We start from the raw sequence: 23,610 nt of genomic DNA on the forward strand, positions 1-23,610 counted from the left end.
TGGGGAGAGAGAAAACCAGGGCCACAGATGAGAATGTTCAAGAAGGCTTATCAAGGGAGAAGAGAGGAGAGTCAAAGGAGGAGAGAATACCTGTCTTTAAGAAAAACAGCCCCCAGAGCAGTCTGAGAATGATTAGAGGAAGGACCCGAGAGGAAGTAGTATCAGATAGTGAGGGGGACAGCAAGTTTCAAGACAGAGTAGCCAACAACAGTATTGGATGATGCAGAGAGGTCAAGATGAGAAACTCAAAAGAAACCATTGAGGGATTAACTGTAAACTGGCACGAGGGGCCTTATGGGTAAAGCTCCATGACTGATAAAAATGGTCTAAAATTGAATTACAGTGGTTGCACACCTTGCTAAATTTACTAAAAGTCATTGAACTGTATACCTGAAATTTACTTGAAGTAGGTGATGTGGTATGTACTCAATAAATTTCTTTAAAAAGTAAAAGTGAAGGGGGGGGGAAGTATCTATTGGAACTCAGTTTGAAGCAACCTGTGATTCCAGGGAGAACCTCTTCTTCCTAATTGATTAGAAAAAGTCCCATGAAATAAAAGCAGAAAGCGCACATTGTTGATGCCACATCCTGATCCTTCCCCAATCTCTTACAACATCAAAAACTCCTTTACGTGTGTGATTTGCTTTTCACCAGGCAATAAATACTACCACCCTATTCCCTGTCTTCCTTCAGATGATTGCAGTATAATTTCTGTGTTCATTATTTGTATTAACTTCTAGCATATGTTTCCATTTTAGAGTGCCAGGCTATAAGGCCCTGGTTCTGATCTGTTTTTGTTGTTGTTGATTTCATTTTAGTGTCTTTAAATGTAGCTTCTTTATTGCCCCTGCAAGGCCTTTCAGTCTGAAATCTCATAATTCATTTTCTAACACCTCTCTATGCTTATGGCCTGATGCCTCGTTCTTCTTAGTCATTTCCCTTCTTAAATTGATTTGGCCAAAGAGATGTATTTGTCTTAGTTAACAGGCACATTTGTCTTATTCTGTAGACAGGTAAAAACAATATGGAAAACTTCTGCCCTTTTTAGTTATAAGGAACTAGGGCTACCCTTGACCATATGAATTTTTTTTAAATATGGAATACTTCATGAATTTGCATGTCATCCTTGAACACAGACCATGCTAGTTCTCTCTGTATCATTCCAATTTTAGTATACGTGCTGCCAAAGCAAGCACAACCCTATGTGTTTTTTATGTATTTATTCTTTTAATTGAAGTATAGTTGGTCTACAACATTCTGTTAGTTTCAGGTGAATGGCAAAGTGATTCTCACACACACACACACGTATACGCATACATACTCCTTTTCAGATTTTTTTCCATTATGGTTTATTTTTGTTGTTGTTGTTCAGTCGCTAACTCGTGTGCCATACTCTTTTGCAACCATATGGACTGCAGCACGCCAGACTCCTCTGTCCTATACTATCTCCCAGATTTTGCTCAAATTCATATCCGTTGAGTCAGTGATGCTATGGTTTATTACAAGATACTCTTTTCTTCCTCTGGATCCTGAATGATACCATTATGTGGCTGCACTGAGCGAGGTGTCTACCACCTGCAAGTTACTGATAATTGTTTCCTATTGATAGGGGAAAATTTCCATGGAAACAGTTCCTAAGATGCTTGTTCTGTCTTCTATATAGACAGCATCCTCTTATGACCATCCCATACCATATATGCATGTTTCATAGTGTGTGAGTTACTCAGTCGTGTCCAACTCTTTGCGACCCCATGGACTGTACCTGGTTAGGCTCCTCTGTCTCATGGAATTTTCCAGGCAAGAATACTAGAGTGAGTTGCCATTTCCTTTTCCAGGGATCCTTCCGACCCAGGGCCAGGGATCAAACCTGGATCATCTGCATTGCAGGCAGATTCTTTACCGTCTGAGCGGCCAGGGAGGCCCATGCACAGTTCATAATGCCTGATAAATAGTCATGTTATTTCTGAGACTTAGCCTCTATTTTAATACATGGGACAGATTTTGTGGGGGGTTTTCTCCCTACCCTAGGCAGGTCAGTAGTTACTCCCTTAAATTTATGTCTTGGTTGATAACTCTTACTTAAAGCCCTCGTCTCTAAACTACTCATGGTCTCCAAAAGACACTGATCCCTTTCTTTGAAAGAGAGACTCCAAAGCAGTCTCTTTAGATTCCTCTCCAGACAGTGTCTGTGTCAAAGGGAGGAATGCAAAGGTCACTTTAACTCTGTCCCTTCACCCTTTATCCCTGCCATGAGACCTAGAAAAACCTGAATGAAATTCTAGAATCTCAGGGTTGGAAGGGTCATCAGAAACTATTTACCTTCACTCCCTCATTCTATGTTTGAATCCCTTCACCAGTCTCTCTAACAAATGGCTGTCCAAGCTGTCATGGACCACCTCCAGAGATGGATCTCACTGCCTAGGGGCACCCTACACAATTGTCAGATTGCAGTAATTATAGAACGGAGAAGGCAATGGCACCCCACTCCAGTATTCTTGCCTGGAAAATCCCATGGACGGAGGAGCCTGGTAGGCTGCAGTCCATGGGGTCGCTAAGAGTCGGACACAACTGAGCGACTTCACTTTCACTTTTCACTTTCATGCATTGGGGAAGGAAATGGCAACCCACTCCAGTGTTCTTGCCTGGAGAATCCCAGGGACGGCGGAGCCGGGTGGGCTGCCGTCTATGGGGTTGCACAGAGTCGGACACGACTGAAGTGACTTAGCAGCAGCAGCAGTAATTATAGAAAGTTCTTTATCTCTTTTAACTTTAAATCATTTTCCCCTTAGAAGAATGACAAGGCTGTGAAACAGAAGTACTAAAATGGCATGGCCATGAAGCAAGAAGAGTCTGAGATGAGAAAGAGAAGGGAAGTAACAACAGTGGTATGCATGGTGCAGGGGGTGGAGCAGTGGCAGACAAGTAGGTCAGTGGAGCTGGCGGGTGAGGGGGCAGGGCAATGAAGGAGACTGAGCTGAGAGGCAGGAATGGTGCTGAAGGGTAAACAGGAAGGCTATGGATATGTTGATGGAAGATTAAGAAGATACTAGAACCTCTTCTAAAACAAATGGAACCCAGGTTAGAGGTTTAAATCAAAGGGCAGAGGAACGGAAAAGCATCTTTAACATTTGGAATCCATCAGAGGATTCCAACCTCGCCCTTTGCCTAAGGATATGGAAAAGATCACTGTAGAGACGGGAGAGAATGTTTAGTAGAGCAACAACTAGACAGAAGAGAAGGGAATAATTGGGCAGAGGAAATGAGTTTAAAGAGCAATGGAAAGAGAAAAAGAAGTGAATAGAGAAATGGAAAGGGGGGGAAATGAAAACACAGAACTTTTAGGTTAAGGAATTGTATTTATTCTCATGCCAGCACATAATTGTATTTTCCTGGCAGTCATTCCACAGACCTCTGCAAGGGGAAGGGGTGCCGGCACGTGTGACTATAGGGATTGAGGTCTTACTGCTCAGTGCTTTTACAGGCAAGCAAGGGACTTCATTAATGAAGCTGTATTGTGATGTTGCAGGGGCAGGCACTGAAATGTCAATCACCAACAAACAGCTCCTCATTTGGGGATTGGTGGTGATGGAAAGGGCAGAGTGTGGTCCAGCGGTGGGTAGATTCCGGGGCAAAGGCAAGGGTCAAAGGTATGGGAAGCCAATCACAATGATTCCAAGTGAGAAATAAATGGAACCTGCTCACCAGCAATCCTGTTTCACACCCAGTGTGGCACACTGAATGCTGGCATGTGTCCCTTGCTTACATAGTAAGGCATCGAGTTCTAGACAGTGAAAGGGAGTAAGAAACAAATCTTGTAGATTCCGTCCACACTGAGTACAGTGAACTGACGCTGTGGGTGATGAGAACTGGCTATTGAAGGAGGGTTTTGGTATCTAAAGGTCAGGGTTTGAACCCTGCCGTGTGCTTCCTGGGCCACCCACACTGTTGGCCCTGCCTTTGTCTTATGTTTATCATTGCTCAGTGGGACTCCTTCCGCTAAGGATTATCAGTTGATGAAGACAGACTCCTCAAGAAGGCTATCTACTAAGGAGGTAGCCTTTCACCTTCATATTCTCAGTAGACTGGGGTTACATGTTCATTTGTGTGGCCATTGATTCACGCATTCATTCACAGTTTTTCAGTGTCTCTGCTAGCTCAGTACCAGGTGGGAGCTAAAGAGAGGAGTAAGATTCATTTCTTCCTTTGCTGGGGCTCCAAGTCTAGCTGAGTGACAAACTCTACTATGTATGTTGCAGATTGAAATTAGTGCTATGATAGAAGTACAATCCAATTAATAATCAGAGAGAGAAGTGATTCATCTGGACTGGGGTAATAAGGGAAAGAAAGCTTCCTAGAGGAAGTGTCATGTAAGTTGAAGCCTGAGAGAGAAAAAAGAGATACCATCCCAAGCTGAGGGAACAGCATGAAGAAAGACATGGGAACCTCAAAGCACTTGCCACTCTCAGCAAATGATAAATGGGGTGGTATGACCACAGTATATGGTACTTGGGGAAATATATGGGCAGTTGAAACTGGAAAGCAAGACAAGATGAGTTGGAAAAGCTCATGAATGCCCATGCTAAGGAACTAGGACTTTACCCACATACAGTAGGGAGCCATCATCAGATTTTGAGAAGAGAGAAATGTGATTCAATAGGTGATCGAGGAAAAGGGTATTGTCTTATTTCTACTGTCACAGAATAGAACATATTCTTTCTTCCTGGACAGCAGTGGGCCGTTGGAGAGCAATGGACATCTTGTCTAGCTAGGGCACTGAGGACTGTGGTGGGTGGGGAGAAAGCAGGGGTAGAGAGGCTGAGGAGAAGAGGAGTAATGGTCACTGCCCAAAGACTGAGGAGGGGGGACTTCCCTGGTGGTCCAGTGGTGAAGTCTCCATGCTTGCACTGCAGGGGAGCATAGGTTCCATCCCTGGTCGGGGAGCTAAGATCCCACATGCCAAGCAGCTCAGCCAAACACAGACACAGGGAGTGGTACCTTTGTGAATGGTGGCGTACTGACAGTCCAGACCCAAAGATGGGAAGGGAGAAGGGAGCCAGGACGACAATGTGTTCTTCCAAGTAAATTGACGGGAAAATAGACTCAGTTCCCCAAATCCCATTAATGATGAGGGGGGCATTTCACAACTGGAGAGTTTTTAGGGAACAGCTTCAGATAGAACAACTTAGAGAGGCTTTTCATCTTTCATTTATGAGGACACCTGCCTCCTGTTGATTTCTGGCCTGTAATGTTCCTACACCCAGGCTGAGTGTTTTCAGGGACTTGAGCCATTTTGACCCATTGGCTATTGTTCTAGTAACTTTCCTTTGCTGTTGGATATTGCAAGCAGTTTAGTTCTCAGGTACATTTTTTGTAAGATCCACCATGGCTGATTAAAAATGGAAGATTACCAGATTTGGGGCTTTCCCATTCAAATCTGTCTAAAGCCCTATGTCAAATACTATCAAAGAGTTTTTTATTAAGCATCTTGGAGCGTGGGCTCCAAGGGACTATAAGCCTATTCCCTCACTCCTAACTGCCCCCTCAGCAATTTGATTTGGCTACAAAAAGTGACATTTTGTATCTTCCTTCTACATCTTCAAAGCCCAATGATGCATACCTCTGTAGCCACATCGTGTTCGAAATTTATATTATAAACAGAGCTCTGTGAATCTAAACCATTAAGATTTTTAAAGTAATGAGGACAGAGTGTATTTATTCCTTCATTGATTTTTTTAAAAATGCATTTTCAGCTTAGCATTTGTGTGACTCACAAAAGTAAATGTAAGTTTCCTGTGGTTGTATATAAATTTCTCTTAAAATAGCCTCAGATTAAAATTCTTGACAAAAATTGCCCTCTTCCTTCACTCCCAGTTGGGGAGCCATATTTGCAATTCTAAGGTAGTACCTAAATATCCATTTAAATTTTTTGGACAACTTGAATTTCAAAGCATACCTTTTGGGGGTGGGTGCTTTGGTATCAGGTATATTCACACATACTCCTATATAAAGTAAAATGCCAGAGGAACCCTGCATTCACACTCCCCTTAGGAACTAGGATGTACCTGTAAATGCCATTATCCTTTGGCTTCTATAGCTTTTTAATCATGGTGAAATATATATCACAAAACACTTGTCTTTTTAACCATTATGTATACAATTCACAGGCATTATTTACACTTGTAATGTGTGCAACCATTACCACTATTGCCAAAATTCGCATATTCTGCCTAGTTATATTTATAGAAATGGAATCATATACTATGTGGTATTTAGTGGCTGGCTGCTTTCAGTTAGTGTCAGGTTTTTAAGGTTAATATAATCTTGTAGCAGGCAGCAGTACTTCATTCCTTTCTATGGCTGAATAATATTCCATCATATGGGTAGACCACGTTTTGTTTATCCATTAATCGATAGATAGACATTTGGGTTTCTTCCACCTCCTGGCTGCTGTGAATAATCTGCTATAAACATCGGTATACAGGTATCTGGTATCTAATACAGGTTGTTAATGCATCAGGGATAACAAGAATATAGCATTTTCAAGACCATCTTGAGTTGGAACTCTGGAGACACCTTCTAATGAAGCTTGGTTGTACAGGTGTTTGCTGATAGCTCTGCCACAATACACAGTTCTGACTACAGTGCTTCATCTCACTCACTCTCAAACTTCTCCAAAGGCTAATCAGTATTAAGTGAATCCACATCAGCTCCCACTCTCTTCTCAATTCAGTACTATCTTGTTTTTGGCCCAACCCAACCACCCGATCAAAAGTTCTCTCAAAAATCTTCCATTACCTTCTTGTTGACACTTTGAGTAGCTTCTCAGTCCTTACTTTCATTGACCTCTCTATAACATTCTACTGTGCTTTTCCTCCTGTCTTTAAAGTGTTCTCTTCACTTGCCTTCTTGAAGCCTGTTTTCTTCATCTTCTCCCCTGGCCCTGGCTGAATCATGTCTCTGTCACCAGCTTCTCATATTCCAATGAGTCTCAGGCCATTACTTCCCGTGGGAAGGAAAGGCTTTGAGGAACTGTGATTCCTGTGGAGCCCTTAGGCAGCCTCAGGTGAGAAGGGTCTGAATCTCTGAGAGTAATAGTTGTGACACTCCTGTGGAAGGTGGTGATCATTCTCAGGCTGGTGGAGGAAAGCCAGCACCCACACCACCCACCCACACTGTCAGTTTCCAGGATGAAGTTGTTCTGTTTTGGGGAATATGACTTAACTCACGATGTACCTAAACAAGTGTAGCATTGGCTCACATCATAATAAGATTCTACAGCAAAATGACAGTTTCTAAATGTATTACATGATGTTCTTCTTTGTTCCTTTCTCAGTGGCTGGACACAAAAGTGAGACATAGTGGCCGAATCCCCTGGACACCATTTTGTATTAGACACTAAGCTTTCTGAGCCCATTTAAGGGCAATTACTGTGGCATTCATCTCCTGACAAGGAAGCTGTCATCACAAAAGTTACTTTAAGTCATTAATCAGGAATATGTGGTCAGAATAGCCCAGCTTTGATAGTATACAAAGCCTGGGTGACCCAAGTGTCCCATGGTGCTCTTAAAACCATTATACTAAGTACCCCATACAGCAGTGATGAGTAGGAGTGAACACCTGATTCTGAGGATCTGGGACATAACCTGAAGGTCCAAGTAAACGGGAAATACTTTATGAAATCTTAACTGAGTTTGCAAATAACACCCTTTTGCTCCATCATACAGCCTTGTGTGTCCCAGTGTAAAATAGTGTGCTTTTCCCTCTAAATCCCTGGGAAGAAGCATGCCATGGCCTCATGTCCCCACAGCCCACTGCAGTGTAGCCTGAAGGTACACCCAGCCCAGACTGAGAAACAGAGCCTATAGGAAGAGAGGCCATGCCTATACTAGTGGCAAAATCCATTGTATTCTTTCAACATCCTAGCAGTGTACCTGAGGGTATTTGTAGGCTGGAATTAGCTGTAGGAAATGAAGTGGGCATCTCATTGCCCCAGCCCTCTTCCAGGAGTGGTGACTGGATTGTTCCCAGAATTTACAGTCACTTAGTTGGCGAAATTGGCAGCTCACTTATTTGTCACAACGGCACGTTGTGAAATGGACCCTAAAAGGAGTCCCATTAGACCAATTAAAACCAGAGGCCTCAAGTGTGCCATTTCCCTCGTCTGATCTATGAAGAAGAAAATCTCCAACTCACTCCCGGAGACCTGAGGTTCATTAACAAAGTCATTTTCCTCTGCTTTCAAGTCTTAAGTAGTCATTTCACACCTGAAAGTTCACAAAGGTGGTGGTGGGGGCCGTTGATGTGGCAGGAAGGAAGGTTGTATTGAGGGGAGGACAAGGAAAACCAAGATCCATTAGGGATTCAGAAGCCAACGGCCCAAAGGCTTCTGTGGGAAGGGGCAGCAGAGTGTGCAATAGTACAATTTCTAGTGATTTCCCCAATTTCAGCCTCGGGGGCCTACCAAGCAGTGCACTGCTGGTTTCACATACTCATGTCCCAGGGCCCAAGCATACATAGCAGATACAAAACACAGGGAGAGCAGTGTTGCTCTGTTGCCATATTAGGGCCTGGATTGAAGCTTTCGGCTGGTGAAGGCTTGGCAAGGAAGACACCCCCCATTTGGCTCAGCAACAGCATTTGCTCCCCTGGTATTGCAGTGACAGCTCTTCTCTTAGACTGCCCCTGTGAAGTCCGCCAGCTGGGGTGGGTGAGGCCCCTGTAGCAATGCCTTGCCCTGCTTGATGCCCATGCCACCAGAGGGTGAGTGTTTGAATCTTCTTTTATGTTCAAGACCCCAGTGGCTCTGTAAGGGCCCAAAGGCTTGTCTCACTGGCTGACAGATTTTTCTTGGCTGCCTATGCACACCTGCTTGATGTACCCCAGCAACTTCTCCCCCAGGGCTTGGTGTTTACAGCCTTTAGGAGACATCAGGGTTTAAAGAAAATAAAAACAGTCCAGCATGGATTTATTTCTTGCCAGAGTCTCTTATTAGACCAGCTTAAGAAGAAAGATGATTCAGAATTTGGTAGCTGGTGAACATCACTAGGAAGGCTCACACCCCAGGAGAAGCAACTGATTGCATCTACTTGCTTCCAGGTGCTCTGGTCGGGGGCAGCCATCTTGGCTGCTGTGGGTAGAGGAATGATGGTGGCCTGAGCAGACTGTGCTCCTCACTGGGCCCCAAGAGCCTTGGAATCAGAGAGAAATAAAACTAGAAGGAAATTTAGAGTTCATCTAGTCCAGTACCTTGATTTAGAAAAATGGGGCGACTGAGGCCCAGGAGAGGTGACTTGCCAAAGGTGAAATAGTAACTCAGTGACTGAGCCAGGCCTGGAACCCAGGGCTCCAGACTCCCAGGATGGAGGCATCTTCCTTAGAAGCTCCCCTAGGAGATTCTGAATAACTAAGAATGGGGTTGTTGGTGGTGTTGTTCAGTCGCTCAGTCGTCTCTGACTCTGTGACCCTGTGGACCGCAGTATGCCAGGCTTCCCTGTCCTTCACCATCTCCCAGAGTTTGCTCAAACTCATGTCCATTGAATCGGTGATGCCATCCAACCATCTCATCTTCTGTTGTCCCCTTCACCTCCTCCCTTCAACCTTTCCCAGCATCAGGGTTTTGTTTTTTCTAGTGAGTCAGCTCTTCACATCAAGTGGCCAAAATATTGGAGCTTCAGCTTTAGCATCAGTCTTTCCAATAAATATTCAGGGTTGTGCCCCAATAAGTGCTTCATCCAATGCAGAAAACTTTTTCCACACAAAGCTCAGGCCTAAATGACTGATGATAATTTAAAGGGATTATCTAATATGCAACACAAAGGACATAAGAGCAAAATGAGAGTCATGGCTGAGTGTGTAATTAGTACAGATTGTTGGGTCTAACCCTCTGGGTGTAGTTAAACTGATGACAAATAGACACAGATTTTTGAATTTAGCATGAAAATCTCCTTGCTGGCCCAAAAGGTTCTCAGTGACATTCAACTGCAAGACAGAAACAATTTATGTACATTTTACACTATGTACCTAACCAAACATCACTTATGAAAATATGAGTTATTTAAGAGTATGGTTTGTGGTGATCCCCATTATGCATCTGGCATGTAGCAAAATGAGATGGTCTTGGTTTGGTGTAGATTTAGCTTCTTCATAGGTTTTTTATTTTTTTTGTTTGTTAATATTTGCTACTGGCAGATCCCCAGATACTGTTCTCACAGACTTCTTGTTTTTCCCAAGACAAGATGTCTGACAAGTCTCTCCCACCCACTTAGGGCTGTCCTCCAAACTGTTAACAATGATCTTTATGAAAAGCACAAAACAGATTGTGTGGATTCCTTTCTTAAAAACCTGCAGTGGCTCCCTATTGCCCACAGAATAGTCTTATCTTTCTAATCTGTCAAGATCTGGCCTTTATTTTCTTGTCCTTCCTGCCTTACCCTTTATCATCCAGCAAGCACCACATGCACAAACACACCCCCCCCCACAACTGTGACCACACAACATTGCTTCCCTCCATAGAGGCAACTGGCTCGCACTGAGCGTGCCCTCTCAGCGTTCTTAGGTATTGATGATTTGACTCAAGCGGAACCCTCTGCCTGAAATGGGTAACCATCTCATTCAGCCCTGCCACAGTCCACCCATGCTTCATGGCACAGTTATAACCCAATTGTCCAAAGGAGCCTTCCAGTAAGCTTTTGTTTGGAATTTTTCTCAATCCCTTCTTTGTTTTTAAAATTTATATTTTGGCCATGCTGGGTCTTCATTGCAGCACGCAGGCTTTCTCCAGTTGTGGTGCAGCCTTAGCTGCCCTGTGGCATGTTGGATCTTAGTTTCTTGACCCAAGGTCAAATCTGCACCCCCTGCATTGGAAGGCGGATTTTATTTATTTATTTTTTTTGGCAGTATAATTGCTTTACAATGTTGTGTTAGTTTCTGCTGTACAACAACGTGAATCAGACATCCCCTTCCTTTTGAACCTCCCTCCCAACCCCCATCCCACCCCGTAGATCATCATAAAGCACCAGGTTTCCCACTAGCTATCTATTTTATACATGGTAGTCAGTGTTACTCTCTCAATATGTCCCACCCTCCCCTTCTCCACCCCATGTCTACATGTCTATTCGCTATGTCTGCATCTCTAGTCCTGCCCTGCAAATAGGTTCATTGGTACCATTTTTCTAGATTTCGCATATATGCATTAATATATGATATTTTTCTCTTTCTGACTTACTTCACTCTGTATGACATACTCTAAGACCATCCACATCACTACAAATGACCCAGTTTCATTCCTTTTTATGGCTGAGTAATACTTCATTGTGTATATGTACCATATCTTCTTTATCCAGTCATCTGTCAATGCACATCTAGATTGGGAAGGCTGATTCTTACCCACTAGACAAGGGAAGTCCCTTCTCTCCTTTCTAACCCCCTGGTGTTTCATTTTTGCCTTTATCTGAACCCTTTGAACTTTCTGCCAAGTGTCTTGTTGGTTTGTCTATTGGTCTGTAATCTCACCATAGTGTGGGATTCCTGAAGGCAGACATTAAGTCTTTCTCTAACCTTCTAGCTCAATCTTCTAGCTTGGGACATAGTAGGCTGCTGTTAAGTTTGTTGAGTTAAATTGGATTATATTTCCCCTGTCCAGGAATGCCCAAGCTTATCTTAACCAAATCTCTGTTTCCTCTGTGTCCCATAGTGCTTCCTTGTCATGCTAAGCTCTCCTCTTCATCTGTATTCTTCGTGATGGTGGCCCAGGCCCAGAATGTATCTTTGCTGGGACCCCCATCAGTATCAGCCACAGAAGCCTGGCTATAGGACTGAGTGATAAAGCTTTGCTACTGCTGGGTGGGAAGCCTCAGGAAACCCATAACCACAGCTTAGGAAGCACAGGAAGGCATTATTCTGAATATTCCTAGGATCATTTGGAGGTAGGAGACTTGGCCCAGCTTTGTGCCAGGTGTGTGTCTGATGGCCTTGGCCATCATTGCTGATTGCTTCAGGAAAATAGAGCTGATATAAAACCCATTTGGGGTCCCAAAGCCTAAAACTCTTTTCAGTATTTCACAAAGCTTAAGAAGGCTATTTAATCAACTATGTGATCGGTTGTAGGCGGAAACGTTGACTTCTCTCATGTGCTTTTTCCTATTGATGTATAGTTGATTTACAATGTTCTGTTTCTGCTGTATAGCAAAGTGATTCAGTTATACACATATATGTATTTTTTATATTTTCCATTATGGTTTATCACCAGATATTGACTACAGTTCCTTGTGCTATACAGTAGGACCTTGTTGTTTATCCATTTTATATGTAGTAGTAGTTTGTATCTGCTAATCCCAAACTCCCATCCTTCCCCTGCCCTCCCTCTTCCTTGACAACCACAGATCTGTTCCCTATATCTGTGAGTCTCTTTCTGTTTCATAGATAAGTTCATTTGTGTCATATTTTAGATTCCACACATATAAGTGATATCATATGGTATTTGTATTTCTCTTTCTGACTTCACTTAGTATGATAATCTCTAGATCCATCCATGTTGCTACAAATGGCATTACTTCATTCTTTTTTATGGCTGAGTGATAGTACATATATATGGGTGTATATATATACACACACCAGATCTTTATTCATTCATCTGTGGATGAACATTTAAGTTGCTTCCATATCTTGGCAATTGTAAATAATGATGCTGTGAACACTGAGGTGCATGTATCTTTTTGAATTATAGTTTTGTTAAGATATACACACAGGAGTGGGATTGATGGATCACATGTCAACTCTATTTTTAGTTTTCTGGAAGACCCTCCATAATGTTTTCCATTATGGCTGCACCAACTTACATTGCCACTAACAGTGTAGGAGGGTTCCCTTTTCTCCACACCCTCTCCAGCATTTGTTATTTGTAGTCTTTCTAATGATAGCCATTCTGACTGGTGTGAGGTGATATCTCATTGTGGTTTTGATTTACATTTTTCTAACAATTAGTGATGTTGAGCATCTTTTTATTGCCTGTTGGCCACCTGTATGTCTTCTTTGGAGAAATGTTGATTTAGGTCTTAAGCCCATAAGACCTAAGTTGGGTTGTTGGGGTTGTTGTTGTTGTTGAGTTGTATGAACTGTTTGTATGTTTTGGAAATTAAGCCGTTGTTGGTCACATCATTTGCAAATATTTTCTCCCAGTCTGTAAGTTGTCTTTTTGCTTCATTTATTTCATCTGGTTTTTAGTTCTCATTGGCAGGATATTTTCACTAATTGAGGTTTTTTTTTTCCAAGAAGGAACCCATTACTACTTAATCAGTGCAGTATATTTGGTATATAAAATTTTTCAATTTGTGTATGGTATAGCTCCATGTGAGGTTCAGAGTCAGCCCTGTGTTCAAAGAACATCTCTGCCACTTACCAACTGTGTAAATAGGGGCAAAAAAGTAACCTGAGCTTGAGCTTCCTCATCAGTAAAATGGGAATTATAATACCTATTTCATAACACTGCTGAGAAGGTTCAATTACATGAGATCATGTATATAAAGGGTACTTAGAACAGTGCCTGGCACACAATGAGGACTCAATAATAGGTAGTCATTTTTATAATTTCAAAACATAGGTCCTAGAGATAGACATAACAAAAGATGTATTGAGTGGTACAAAGATGAGAAACTGCTGGATTTAACATAACTCATGGGTGTACCATAACTGCTATAGTAGACAAAAGTGTGTAGTGTTCATGGATTATTTGAAGAGCAAGATAAATAGTAGAGGAACTGAGTCACAGTAGTAGATGTTGTTTGTTTAATCCTGATGTTGGGCAAGGGGAATATCCGGAGAAGGAATCTGAAAGCACTGCTGAGAGGGCTCTCATTCAGGTCAGTCCTAAAAATACTCCTCTTCATTGAAGTTGAGAAGCTGCCGTGAGACTCAAGGCTGGGCTTTCAACAGATCCAGCCATATGCGTTCTCAGTGCGGGTGCAATCTGATCAGGCCCTAAGCCTGCACTGTCCTTGCCGACTGACAGCTGACCTCCGCCTGCTCTCTGGGCTCTGCACTGTCCACCTTGCAGAGACAGAGGTCTGATTTCCAAGCAAAGCATTGCTCTTTGTTCTTTTTCTCTTTGATTTTCTTTGTATCTAGCTATTTTGGGGGGAGAAGGAATGGAGATTAGTCTGCTGATTGGCTTTTTCCCCAGTAAGAGGGTTCGTGGGAAATTTTGATTTGAATTATTAACAACAATGAAGAAGAAACGCTTTCTCAGCTTCAGAAGAGCACAATGTGGTCAGATTCCTATATATATATATATAGGACATCATTTCTTTGTACAGCAATGAAAAATAATTATAATTCATAATAGAAAAATTAATTTTATTGAATATGATAAGCAAAGGACTCAATGAAATATGCATCAGATTAATAGGAAAAACATCAATACCAATTAGATAAGAAGGCAAAGGATATGTACTGTCCTTCATGGAGAAATATAATTAGTGAACAAAAAAAAGTTCATCTATACTAGTAATTGCACATGTGTGCTCAGTCGTGTCCGACTCTTTGTGACCCCATGGACTGACTGCACCCCACCAGGCTCCTCTGTCCATGGGATTCTCCAGGCAAGAATACTGGAGTGGGTTGCCATGCCCTCCTCCAGGGGATCGTCCCAATCCAGGGAATGAACCCTCATCTGCGTCTCCTGCGTTAGCAGGCAGACCCTTTACCACTGCGCCACCTCGGAAGCCCACACTAGTAATCAGATACATGCAAATTAAAGAAACTGTGAGGTGTCTTATACAGACTACAGTATCTTTTTTTATTGAGACATAATAAATTTGGTTCCCTCATCATTGCTCGGAGAAGGCAATGGCACCCCACTCCAGTATTCTTGCCTGGAAAATCCCATGGACGGAGGAGCCTGGTAGACTGCAGTCCATGGGGTCGCGAAGAGTCGGACACGACTGAGCAACTTCACTTTCACTTTTCCCTTTCATGCACTGGAGAAGGAAATGGCACCCCACTCCAGTGTTCTTGCCTGGAGAATCCCAGGGACGGGGGAGCCTGGTGGGCTGCCGTCTATGGGGTCACACAGAGTCGGACACGACTGAAGCGACTTAGCAGCAGCAGCATTGCTAGGTGGCATTATAAACTGCACTAGCCCTTTGGAAAGTAGCACTGTGGACTGTGTAATCAGACCCTTTGGCTCTGATCACCTCGACTTTGCTGTCTGCTCTCAGCAGTGCCAGCCTGTTAACAGCAGCCCTGGTCTTAGGCCCTGCTCTGCACACATCCTGGACCAGCTGAGTCCCCACACCTTCTTCCTGTGACTTATTGCACGTTTCATCCGCTGTAAGAGGAGCTCTTCCTTCCTCTTCCTTCCTTCCTTCTGCAGAATCCCAGTCATTTCCTCTGTGCCTGTTGCTAAGCATCTCCATGTCCCCAAGAGATCTTTCTGGTTCCATTGGCCACAGGACAGTTGGCTGCTGAAGTTGCTCACATCACATCACCTTCATAAGATATTGAAATAGAAACCTTGGCGACCGAGTCTAGAAGAGCCAAAGGAAAAGATTTGCACTCTAAATCTGGAAAAGCAAATCTAAAAGAAACTGAGCCCTGGGCAAACCATCTTTAATTTCCTGATACACCACTATCAACTTAGGTTTGCCTTCTGGGGGACTTTTGAGTTAGGCCAACCCCAGTACCCCAGTTTCTTTTCGGAATCATGACGGTATCTCATAAATGATTGGCAGTCGAAGAAGAACTGTTACCCATAGGCCTCTCTTTAGTCTTAATTTACTTGATATTGGTTTAAATCCTCATGTGTGTGTGTGTGTGTGTGTTGACAGTCAGCAGTGAAAAGACCATATAGATAAGAAATATTTCAGAAAAATAAAACAACTTTCAATGGCAAACTACCCTACTGTCAACTCTAAGGCAAGGTTCCCAGGGGTGTAGGACACAGGAAAGGTACACTGGGGGTTCACCACATCCCCTCCCCCACAAACACACATACACATGAGAACACGCAGGTAGTCACCCACATGGCACAGCCTTGCCAACCAGGCGACATGACAAGGGCCAGTGTGCACCCCAGGGTGTGGGTGGAGCCAAAGGCAGGAGGGCAGTGGCCAGCTTGTATGTGCCTTTTTGGTGTGCTCTCTGGCAGGAACACCACTAGCCCTCTTCCTCGGGCGGGCCCCCCCCACTCCACACCCATGTTTTCTTCCCATCTCCCGGTGGCCTTCCTTTCAAAGAAAGGAAGAACTCAAAACCAGGCTACCCCAGCAGTCCAGACAGGTGCCTGGGCCATGAAGAGTGCACACCTGAGGTCATTGGTGAGCCTGCATTTAAAGTCTTTCTTCTCTTTCGGCAGAACTGGCTTATGATCTGGACGTGGATGATGCTCCTGGAAGCAAGCAACATGTGAATCAGAAGGACAATGAGATAGTTGCCTCTCACAACCTTGGGAATGGCCATCCTCCCCTGAAGCTCCTCACCAGCTTGGCAATCTCTGTGCTGTGCTTTTTCCTCCTGGTGCACTGACTGCCAAGCTCACAGCATATGTGCTGCCCTTCAGCACCCTGTGGTCTCCCTCTATAAAGGGAACCACCTTTTTCTTTTTCCCTATTTTTTTATCTTCTATACCTCCTTCAGCCATTAAGTAGAAGACTAACCCTGCGTTACGTTTTCGAAAATCAAATGGCATCTTCATGAGGAGGGCAAATTTTAGTGGTAGTATAGATTGTCTTTTGCAATAAAAAAAAAATTGTGCCAAATTATTTTCCTATGTTTGGCTGCTAGAACATGGTTGCCATGTCTCTCTCTCTCTCTGTCTTTCCCTTTGCATGGATTTCTTTGGAAAAAAAAAATAATAAAAACATTCAAATAAAAATGCATTGAGTCTTTTTTGTAAGCCCTCGTACATGGTGACCATGCAGTGCTTTCTTCCTCCTCACCTAGCTTTCTATTCCATATAAGAAAATCCCCCTCCCTCCCTGCCTACCTTTTAGGTGAGTACCAGTCTTGGCCCCAAGCTCCAGTCAAAGCCAATCCCTCCCAACACATACCCCATCCATAATCTCCACTTAGAAATAGGTTAGAAGGAATTCCCTGATGGTCCAGTGGGTAAGACCCCATGCTCCCAATGCAGGGGGCCTAGGTTCAACCCCTGATCAAGGAACTAGATCCCACATGCTGCTACTAAAGCTCCCACATACTGCAACTAAGACCCAGCACAGCCAAATAAATAATTGAAAAAAATAAATGGGTTAGAGTGTCTTGCCTGTGAAACTGAAGACACTTCAAAATAGTCCCCCCATCTCTCTTTACAAATTTCACTTTTTGCTGAAAATGTTTTGCCCAACTAGAAATCCTCTGTATGGATCATGTACACAATATTCTTCCTTCCCCCCTACCCAGAGAGGGATCCCCAAGGGTACAAAGGAGTACTTCCCCCAGCTTCCTTGCTCCCTGTCACTCTTCTCCAGGGGTTGCCACATGGCAAGGCCAGCAGTTGCCCTGGGTCAGGTCATAGGAGTTGTTGCCGAGAGACCCAGGATTATAGGAAGCAATGCAGCTCTTGGCCTCAGATGGGCTCCTTCAACAGTTGTTTTTTCCACAACTAGGCCTTGCATACCTGTTGGCTGTCAGGCACTCTACCAGCTGCAAGATGATAGAAAACCAAACAGATTGGATCCCACTCTCATGGAGCTGAAGGTCTGGCACCAATACTAATTAATTCCAACACCAACTTTCTGTCCATTGTAGGCCCAGTATTATCACTGAAGACTGTGTTTCACACATACGCCATCCCAATAATGATGCCGATGCTGCTCTTTGAATGCTCTGCTGCCAAAGAACCTCAGGAATGACTGACTTGACACTGTTTCCAAGGCCTGGCAATAATGCCCATTTGCCAGATCAGGTCAGCAGAAACATTGTTGACTCTTTTTATAAGTGGGACCTCAACTCCCACCTGAGAGCAAGGAGAAGCAAAGCTGAAGGATGAGGAGAGAGAGGGGCTGGGCACACACCCAGAGTGTGAGCCAAGGTCAGGGAGGGGCTGAGACGTCCCCTTTGATTCTCGGAGGCAGTCCCAACCAGGAGCTCCCATTTCTGCAGGGTGACGGGGGGCGGGGGGGGGCGTCATTTCTCACAACTTATGGGTCACCAACACACTTTCATGAGGGTCTCCTGAGGAGCACAAGTTTCTGGTAGCCATGTTCATCCTTTGCAGAAATTTTTGCAAATGCAAATTGGAAACTTCTGGTTTAGCATTTCCTTCGCTTGGTTTTGGTCAAGGCTACAATCAGTGGTATTTGTTAGCATCTTTCAGTGATTTATAGTGGTTGGTAAAACTTGAACAGGCATTATCTTTTAAACATCATTATTTCTGTATTTGAGTAAGATTTGTGAGAATCGTTATTCTTTAATTCATGAAACCTAAATACTGCAGAAGTTTGTTCCTTGGACTCAAGAGTACGCCAGGCTACACTACAAGCAGATTAGAAGGCTCAAAAGCCCAGTCAGCACCTAATGGCTGTCCCTGTCACTTGACAGCAAGGTTTTATTTAATGTGGCAAAAGTATGACCCTGAGATTGGGTTTTATGCCTGCAAACAGAAGGGCACCATCTTAAAGTCCTTTTCTCCTCTCTAGGAGACGAAAGGGACTGTTTCTGAACTTTCACATTCACTTCCCTTTTTTAGTGCTCAGTTTCCCTCTTGTAAAATGGACAATCCAGTCCAGATGTCTAGCTTCTTTGTTGCTCTGATTTTGTGACATCATTGGTCCCAAAAGGAAGTTAAGTGCCGGTCCCTCTGCCCAGTGATGGGATTATGCATGTGCTGTTGCCACGTGCCTCTCAAGACGTTGCCATCTTCAGGTCATATTTGATACACTTCAGTTCCCAGAACATGACACAAGCCAGGCAGCGTTTCTGTAATCTCGGTACACCGCCACTACAGTCCATGCCCGCTGAGTGATGATCAGCAGAAGACTTATAAAGTCCAAGGCCTTCTGGCTTCAGCTAAATGGTCGGAATTAAAATAACCATTCACACTTACAAAACGTGGAAAATCCACCATCTCCTATTGACATTTTACTTTTACTCAATGGCCTGTCTCAGCATTTTATCCATGCCTTTTCCTATTTCTCTGTATTTATTCTCCTAGTTCAGAATCTAGTTTCACAGCTAGTTGCTGGTAGCTTTATACCTTTGAAGTGTTTATCTTACCCTTTGCTTTAAACATGCTACATGAATTCTGTTAAGATGACAGTTTTGTCCTTAGACTAAGCCTGTGTACATGTGTGCTAAGATGCTTCAGTCATGTCTGACTCTTTGCGATCCTATGGAGTGTAACCTGCTGGGCTCCTCTGTCCATGAGATTCTTTAGGCAAGAATACTGGAGAGGGTTGCCATGCTCTCCTCCAGGGAATCTTCCTGACCCAGGGATCGAACCCACATCTCTTATGTTTCCTGCACTGACAGGTGGGTTCTTTACCACTAGCACCACCTGGAGAGCCTTAGACTAGGCTCAGTAGTTGGAAAGTTGCACCATCTTGGGAGTTTTTAGGCCTCTTTCTCGTTGGATCCATGTGTGAACTTCCACCAGCTCAACTCTGGTAGTTTGAACAAGGTTAAATCATGTAACAACATACTGAATCCCTAGGTTGAAAACGGCCCATTAGTTCATCCCACAACCTGTGTTTGATTAGCACCTAAGGCAGAGCTCTCACTAGGTTGCAAAGCAGACTATTTGGTTGCTGGACACCTCCGATTTTTAGAAAGTTCATTTTTTTCAAAAGGAATATACACAGATAATCAAAATCTAATTGTACATCATCATGTAAAGTTTAAAAGATGACATTTGTCTCATGATTCCATATCCCATAGTTTTTAAGTATTAAATATTTGAAATCTTTCCACTTATTTTTCTTGCTTTGTATATATATATTCACACACATGAGATTATAATGAATGTATAAGTCTATAATATGAATCAGTCTTTGATAGGTTGAGCCTAAATCTGCCTTCCTGTAATTTCTACCCATTGTTCTTGGCTCTTCCTTAATGACCAACATGAGAGTAAGATGATACCACTTTTCACACAGCTGTCTTTAATCATTTTCAGTCAGTGACTCTTGCCTCTTCTGGGCTGGTTTCTTCAATTCATTCACCTGTTCCCTGCTCCAGTGGGTCAGTGGTCCTTTCATGCTGTTGTGCCAATGGCTGAGCTCAAGGTGCAGCTTGGAGCCTGTTCAGAATGGAACATGGGTTTTCAAGTTCCCACAGAGCCCAAGACCTTCACCTCCTTAGAATGCAGACACTTAAAAGCCACGTCATATTCTTCATGAAGGACGAGCTTGTGGCCAACTGAAACCCCCAGGTGTTTTTGCATGAATGGCTGCCAAGCCAGGTCTCTTCCATCCCATACTCATGTAACTGATTTTTTTAAACCAAATTCCAAGGGCCTCTGATTTTATTTGTCTAGATATTGGGCCAGACAGTGCATGAGAGAGAGAGAGACAGAGAACAAGAACAGGGGGAAAAAATTTTCTTCTTGCCAAGGCCACACATTTTTGGAAGTCTTCTTTTGGAATGACTGTTGAGCCAGTTTATGTACCATACAAGAAAATTAGCCTCATTTCTTTATAGTCACACCTTGTTTGGAACCAAAAATAATGTTCTTCAGCTTGATCACCCACCTCATTCACTAGATTTGCTGCCAAGGAGCTTTTAGCTGTTTCCAAAAATCAAATTTGCCTCCAAGAAACAAAGGCCTCCCTGAGAAGATTCCAAAGAATATGCTATGGGATATGGAGGGGTTTTCCCCCCAAAGAAAAGTTCTACAGTATTTGAGGACACTGTATATCTTGGAAGGACACAGCATTAGTTTGAATATAAAAGGTCTGCTAGGTTTGCCAAGGAACAGACAAAATAAGCTCATCGCTTTTTATTCATTTTTATATGTTTGGAAACAAATATATTGGTTTTGAAAGTTTCACATTAAAAATAGATGGAAAAGAACAAAATGGCAGAGTAGGAAAACGCAGAATTCACCTCCTCCCTGACAAACATATCAAAAATACCTCTACATTTGGAGCAATCTCACTGAAAACTAACAAGACTAATGCAAAGGCTCTTCTACAACCAAGGCTAAAAGAAAGATCCACACAGAATCAGATAGGAAGGGAAGAGAAATGATCGAGTTGAGACCTTTGCCCCTGGAAGGGGACACAGAATTGGGGGAGGGGGTAAAAAATGCAGAGATCCTCAGTGGGGAGGGAGCAGTTCCAGCCACACATTGGGCATGGAGGCCTGGGAAGATGAGCCCTCTTAGCTACTTTGAGAACCAGTGGGACTAACAGGAGGGCTGTAAGAAACCTAGACTCTGCTAGTGAATTGCATACACACACTTGCTTACTCCGGAAACAAGGCAGGAAAAGAGTGAAATTGTATGAGATTCTGTCTAGTTTCCCACAACCACTCCAACGAGCACCCTAGCCAGAGCCAAAGTTCACTGTGCCCACTTGCTTCACAATGCAGCTCTACACTAGGGTAAAGGCTGCTGTGAGAGGAGTGATCAATCATGAGGGGATGTGCCAACCCAGACCCAGAAGGGCATCTGAACAGCATAGGGGCAGCCATTACTGGTACTTACAGAAGCAGCGCCTCAGAAGTGGTCCCAGACTCTGACTGGTCAGGTGGCCACAGCCCAGGCCAGTAGCCCTCCACTATGCACCCGCACCTGACCCCTCTTCTGTAGGGAACCCTGCTCCCTCTAGGGTAAGGGTTCTGGTGCTGGGAGGAGGGAGAGCACACACTTGGAAGGAATGGAGCCAGCTTGGACGCAAACTTTAGGGCTTCTGCTCCAGCAAGTTGGGACCCAACCCCTACTCTAATAGGGTGTTTTTTTGGCCACTAAGCAAAGAAGTTGATCATATCTGGCTCTGGTTCTAGCCCCTCCATCTCCAGCCCCACCTCCCACCATGGTGATAGCTGCCAGTACACCCTGGATAAAGACATAACTCACATGCATGTCAGATCCAGCTCTCCCACCAAAGCCACTGGGCACATGCAGACTACAAAGGGACACTCCCACACAAGGACACACCTTCAAGACTACAACAGGTAACTCTTTCAGTTGTCTAATTTCACAGAAACAGAGAAAGTTAAGCAAACTAAAAAGCAGAGAAATTTGTTTCAATTGACAAAACAAAAGAAAGTCCCTGAAAAACAGAACTAGTGAAACAAAAATAACGTACCAGATAAAGAGTTCAAAGCATAAGTCATAGGAATGCTAACTGAATTAAAGAAAAGAATAGATGAACACAATCAGAATTTTAACAAGGAACTAGAAACTGTAAAAAAAAAAAAAAAAAAACACCCAGTCAGAAGTAAAAACTACAATAAATGGAGTGAAAAACATACTCTGGTGGCTCAGATGGTAAAGAAAAACACACTAGAAGGAATTAATAACAGACTAGGTGATACAGAAGAACACATAAGTGATCTGGAAGATAGAATAGTGGAAAGTGTTAGTCACTCAGTCAGGTCTGACTCTTTACAACTTCATGAACTATAGCCCGCCAGGCTCCTCTCTCTATGGAATTCTCCAGACAAGAATACTGGAGTGGGTAGCAATTCCCTTCTGCAAGGGATCTTCCCAACCCAGGGATGGAACCTGGGTCTCCCGCATTGCAGGAAGATTCTTTACCATCTGAACCACCAAGAATAGTGGAAATGATCCAGTGATCCAATAAGAACAGCACAAAGGATTTCCCTGGTGGTCAGTGGTTAAGAATCCACCTGCCAATGCAGGGGACATGGGTTTGATCCCTGGTATGGGAAGATTCCACCTGCTGTGGAACAACTAAGCCCTTGCACCACAACTATTCAGCCTGTGCTCTAGAGCCCAAGAGCCACAACTAAGAATAGTCCCCACCCGCCACAACTAGAGAGAGCCTGTGTGCAGCAATGAAGACCCAGTGTAGCCAAAACATTAACAAAACAAACCAGCAAAAAGAAAAACAAATTTTAAAAAATGAGAATAGTTTAAGGGATCCCTGAAGCTATATAAAGTATACCAACATTTTCATTATAGGAGTCTCTAAAGGAGAAGAGAGAAAAAGGTGAAAAATGTACTTGATGAAATTGGAATGGAAGAAATAAAACTGTCACTATTTGCAGATGAACTGATACTACATATACAAAACCCTACCATATAACTACACAAATCAGCCATAATTATACATATGGCTGATTTCTGTTTTTGTACAGCGGAAACCAATACGGCATTGTAAAGCAAATTTCCCCTGATTAAAAATAAATTTAAAACTAAATGAAAGTTGAGAAAAATAAAATTAACAGCTAATGAAAAAAAGAAAATCCTAAAGTCTTCACCAGAAAGAGAAATCAAAGAAAAAAAATATCCTGTTTAAGACCACATCAAAAAGAGGAAACTACCTAGATATAAAATTAACCAAGGATGCAAAAGGCCTATTCTCTGAAAACTATAAAACACTGATGAAGGAAATTGAGGACAATACAAAGAAATGGAAAGATAACCTGGGTTCACTGATTGGAAGAATTAATATTGCTAAAATGTCCATATGCCCAAAGCAATCTATAGAC

The 23,610-nt window shown here is 43.2% G+C and overlaps 1 protein-coding gene and 1 non-coding gene across 8 annotated transcripts in view; one reads left to right on the top strand and one right to left on the bottom strand.

Moving 5' to 3' along the window:
• The window catches only part of GPC3 (glypican 3), a 531,061-nt gene extending 514,194 nt beyond the window's left edge, over positions 1-16,867 (top strand). For all 7 annotated transcript variants that reach the window (XM_081563858.1, XM_081563854.1, XM_081563855.1 and 4 more), the window contains one exon: positions 16,349-16,867. In XM_081563858.1, coding sequence (XP_081419984.1) covers positions 16,349-16,518 — 170 coding nt within the window. In that variant the 3' untranslated portion in view covers positions 16,519-16,867. The remainder of the gene's footprint in view (positions 1-16,348) is intronic.
• Positions 1,090-1,196, bottom strand: LOC145537258 (U6 spliceosomal RNA). The gene has a single exon (XR_014076288.1). It is a non-coding gene; the product is annotated as a U6 spliceosomal RNA (small nuclear RNA).
• Positions 16,868-23,610: the final 6,743 nt, after the last annotated feature.

The sequence above is a fragment of the Giraffa tippelskirchi genome, chromosome X, assembly GCF_054371585.1.
Source record: "Giraffa tippelskirchi isolate mGirTip1 chromosome X, T2T-mGirTip1v1.2.pri, whole genome shotgun sequence".
Classification (NCBI taxonomy): Eukaryota; Metazoa; Chordata; class Mammalia; order Artiodactyla; family Giraffidae; genus Giraffa; species Giraffa tippelskirchi.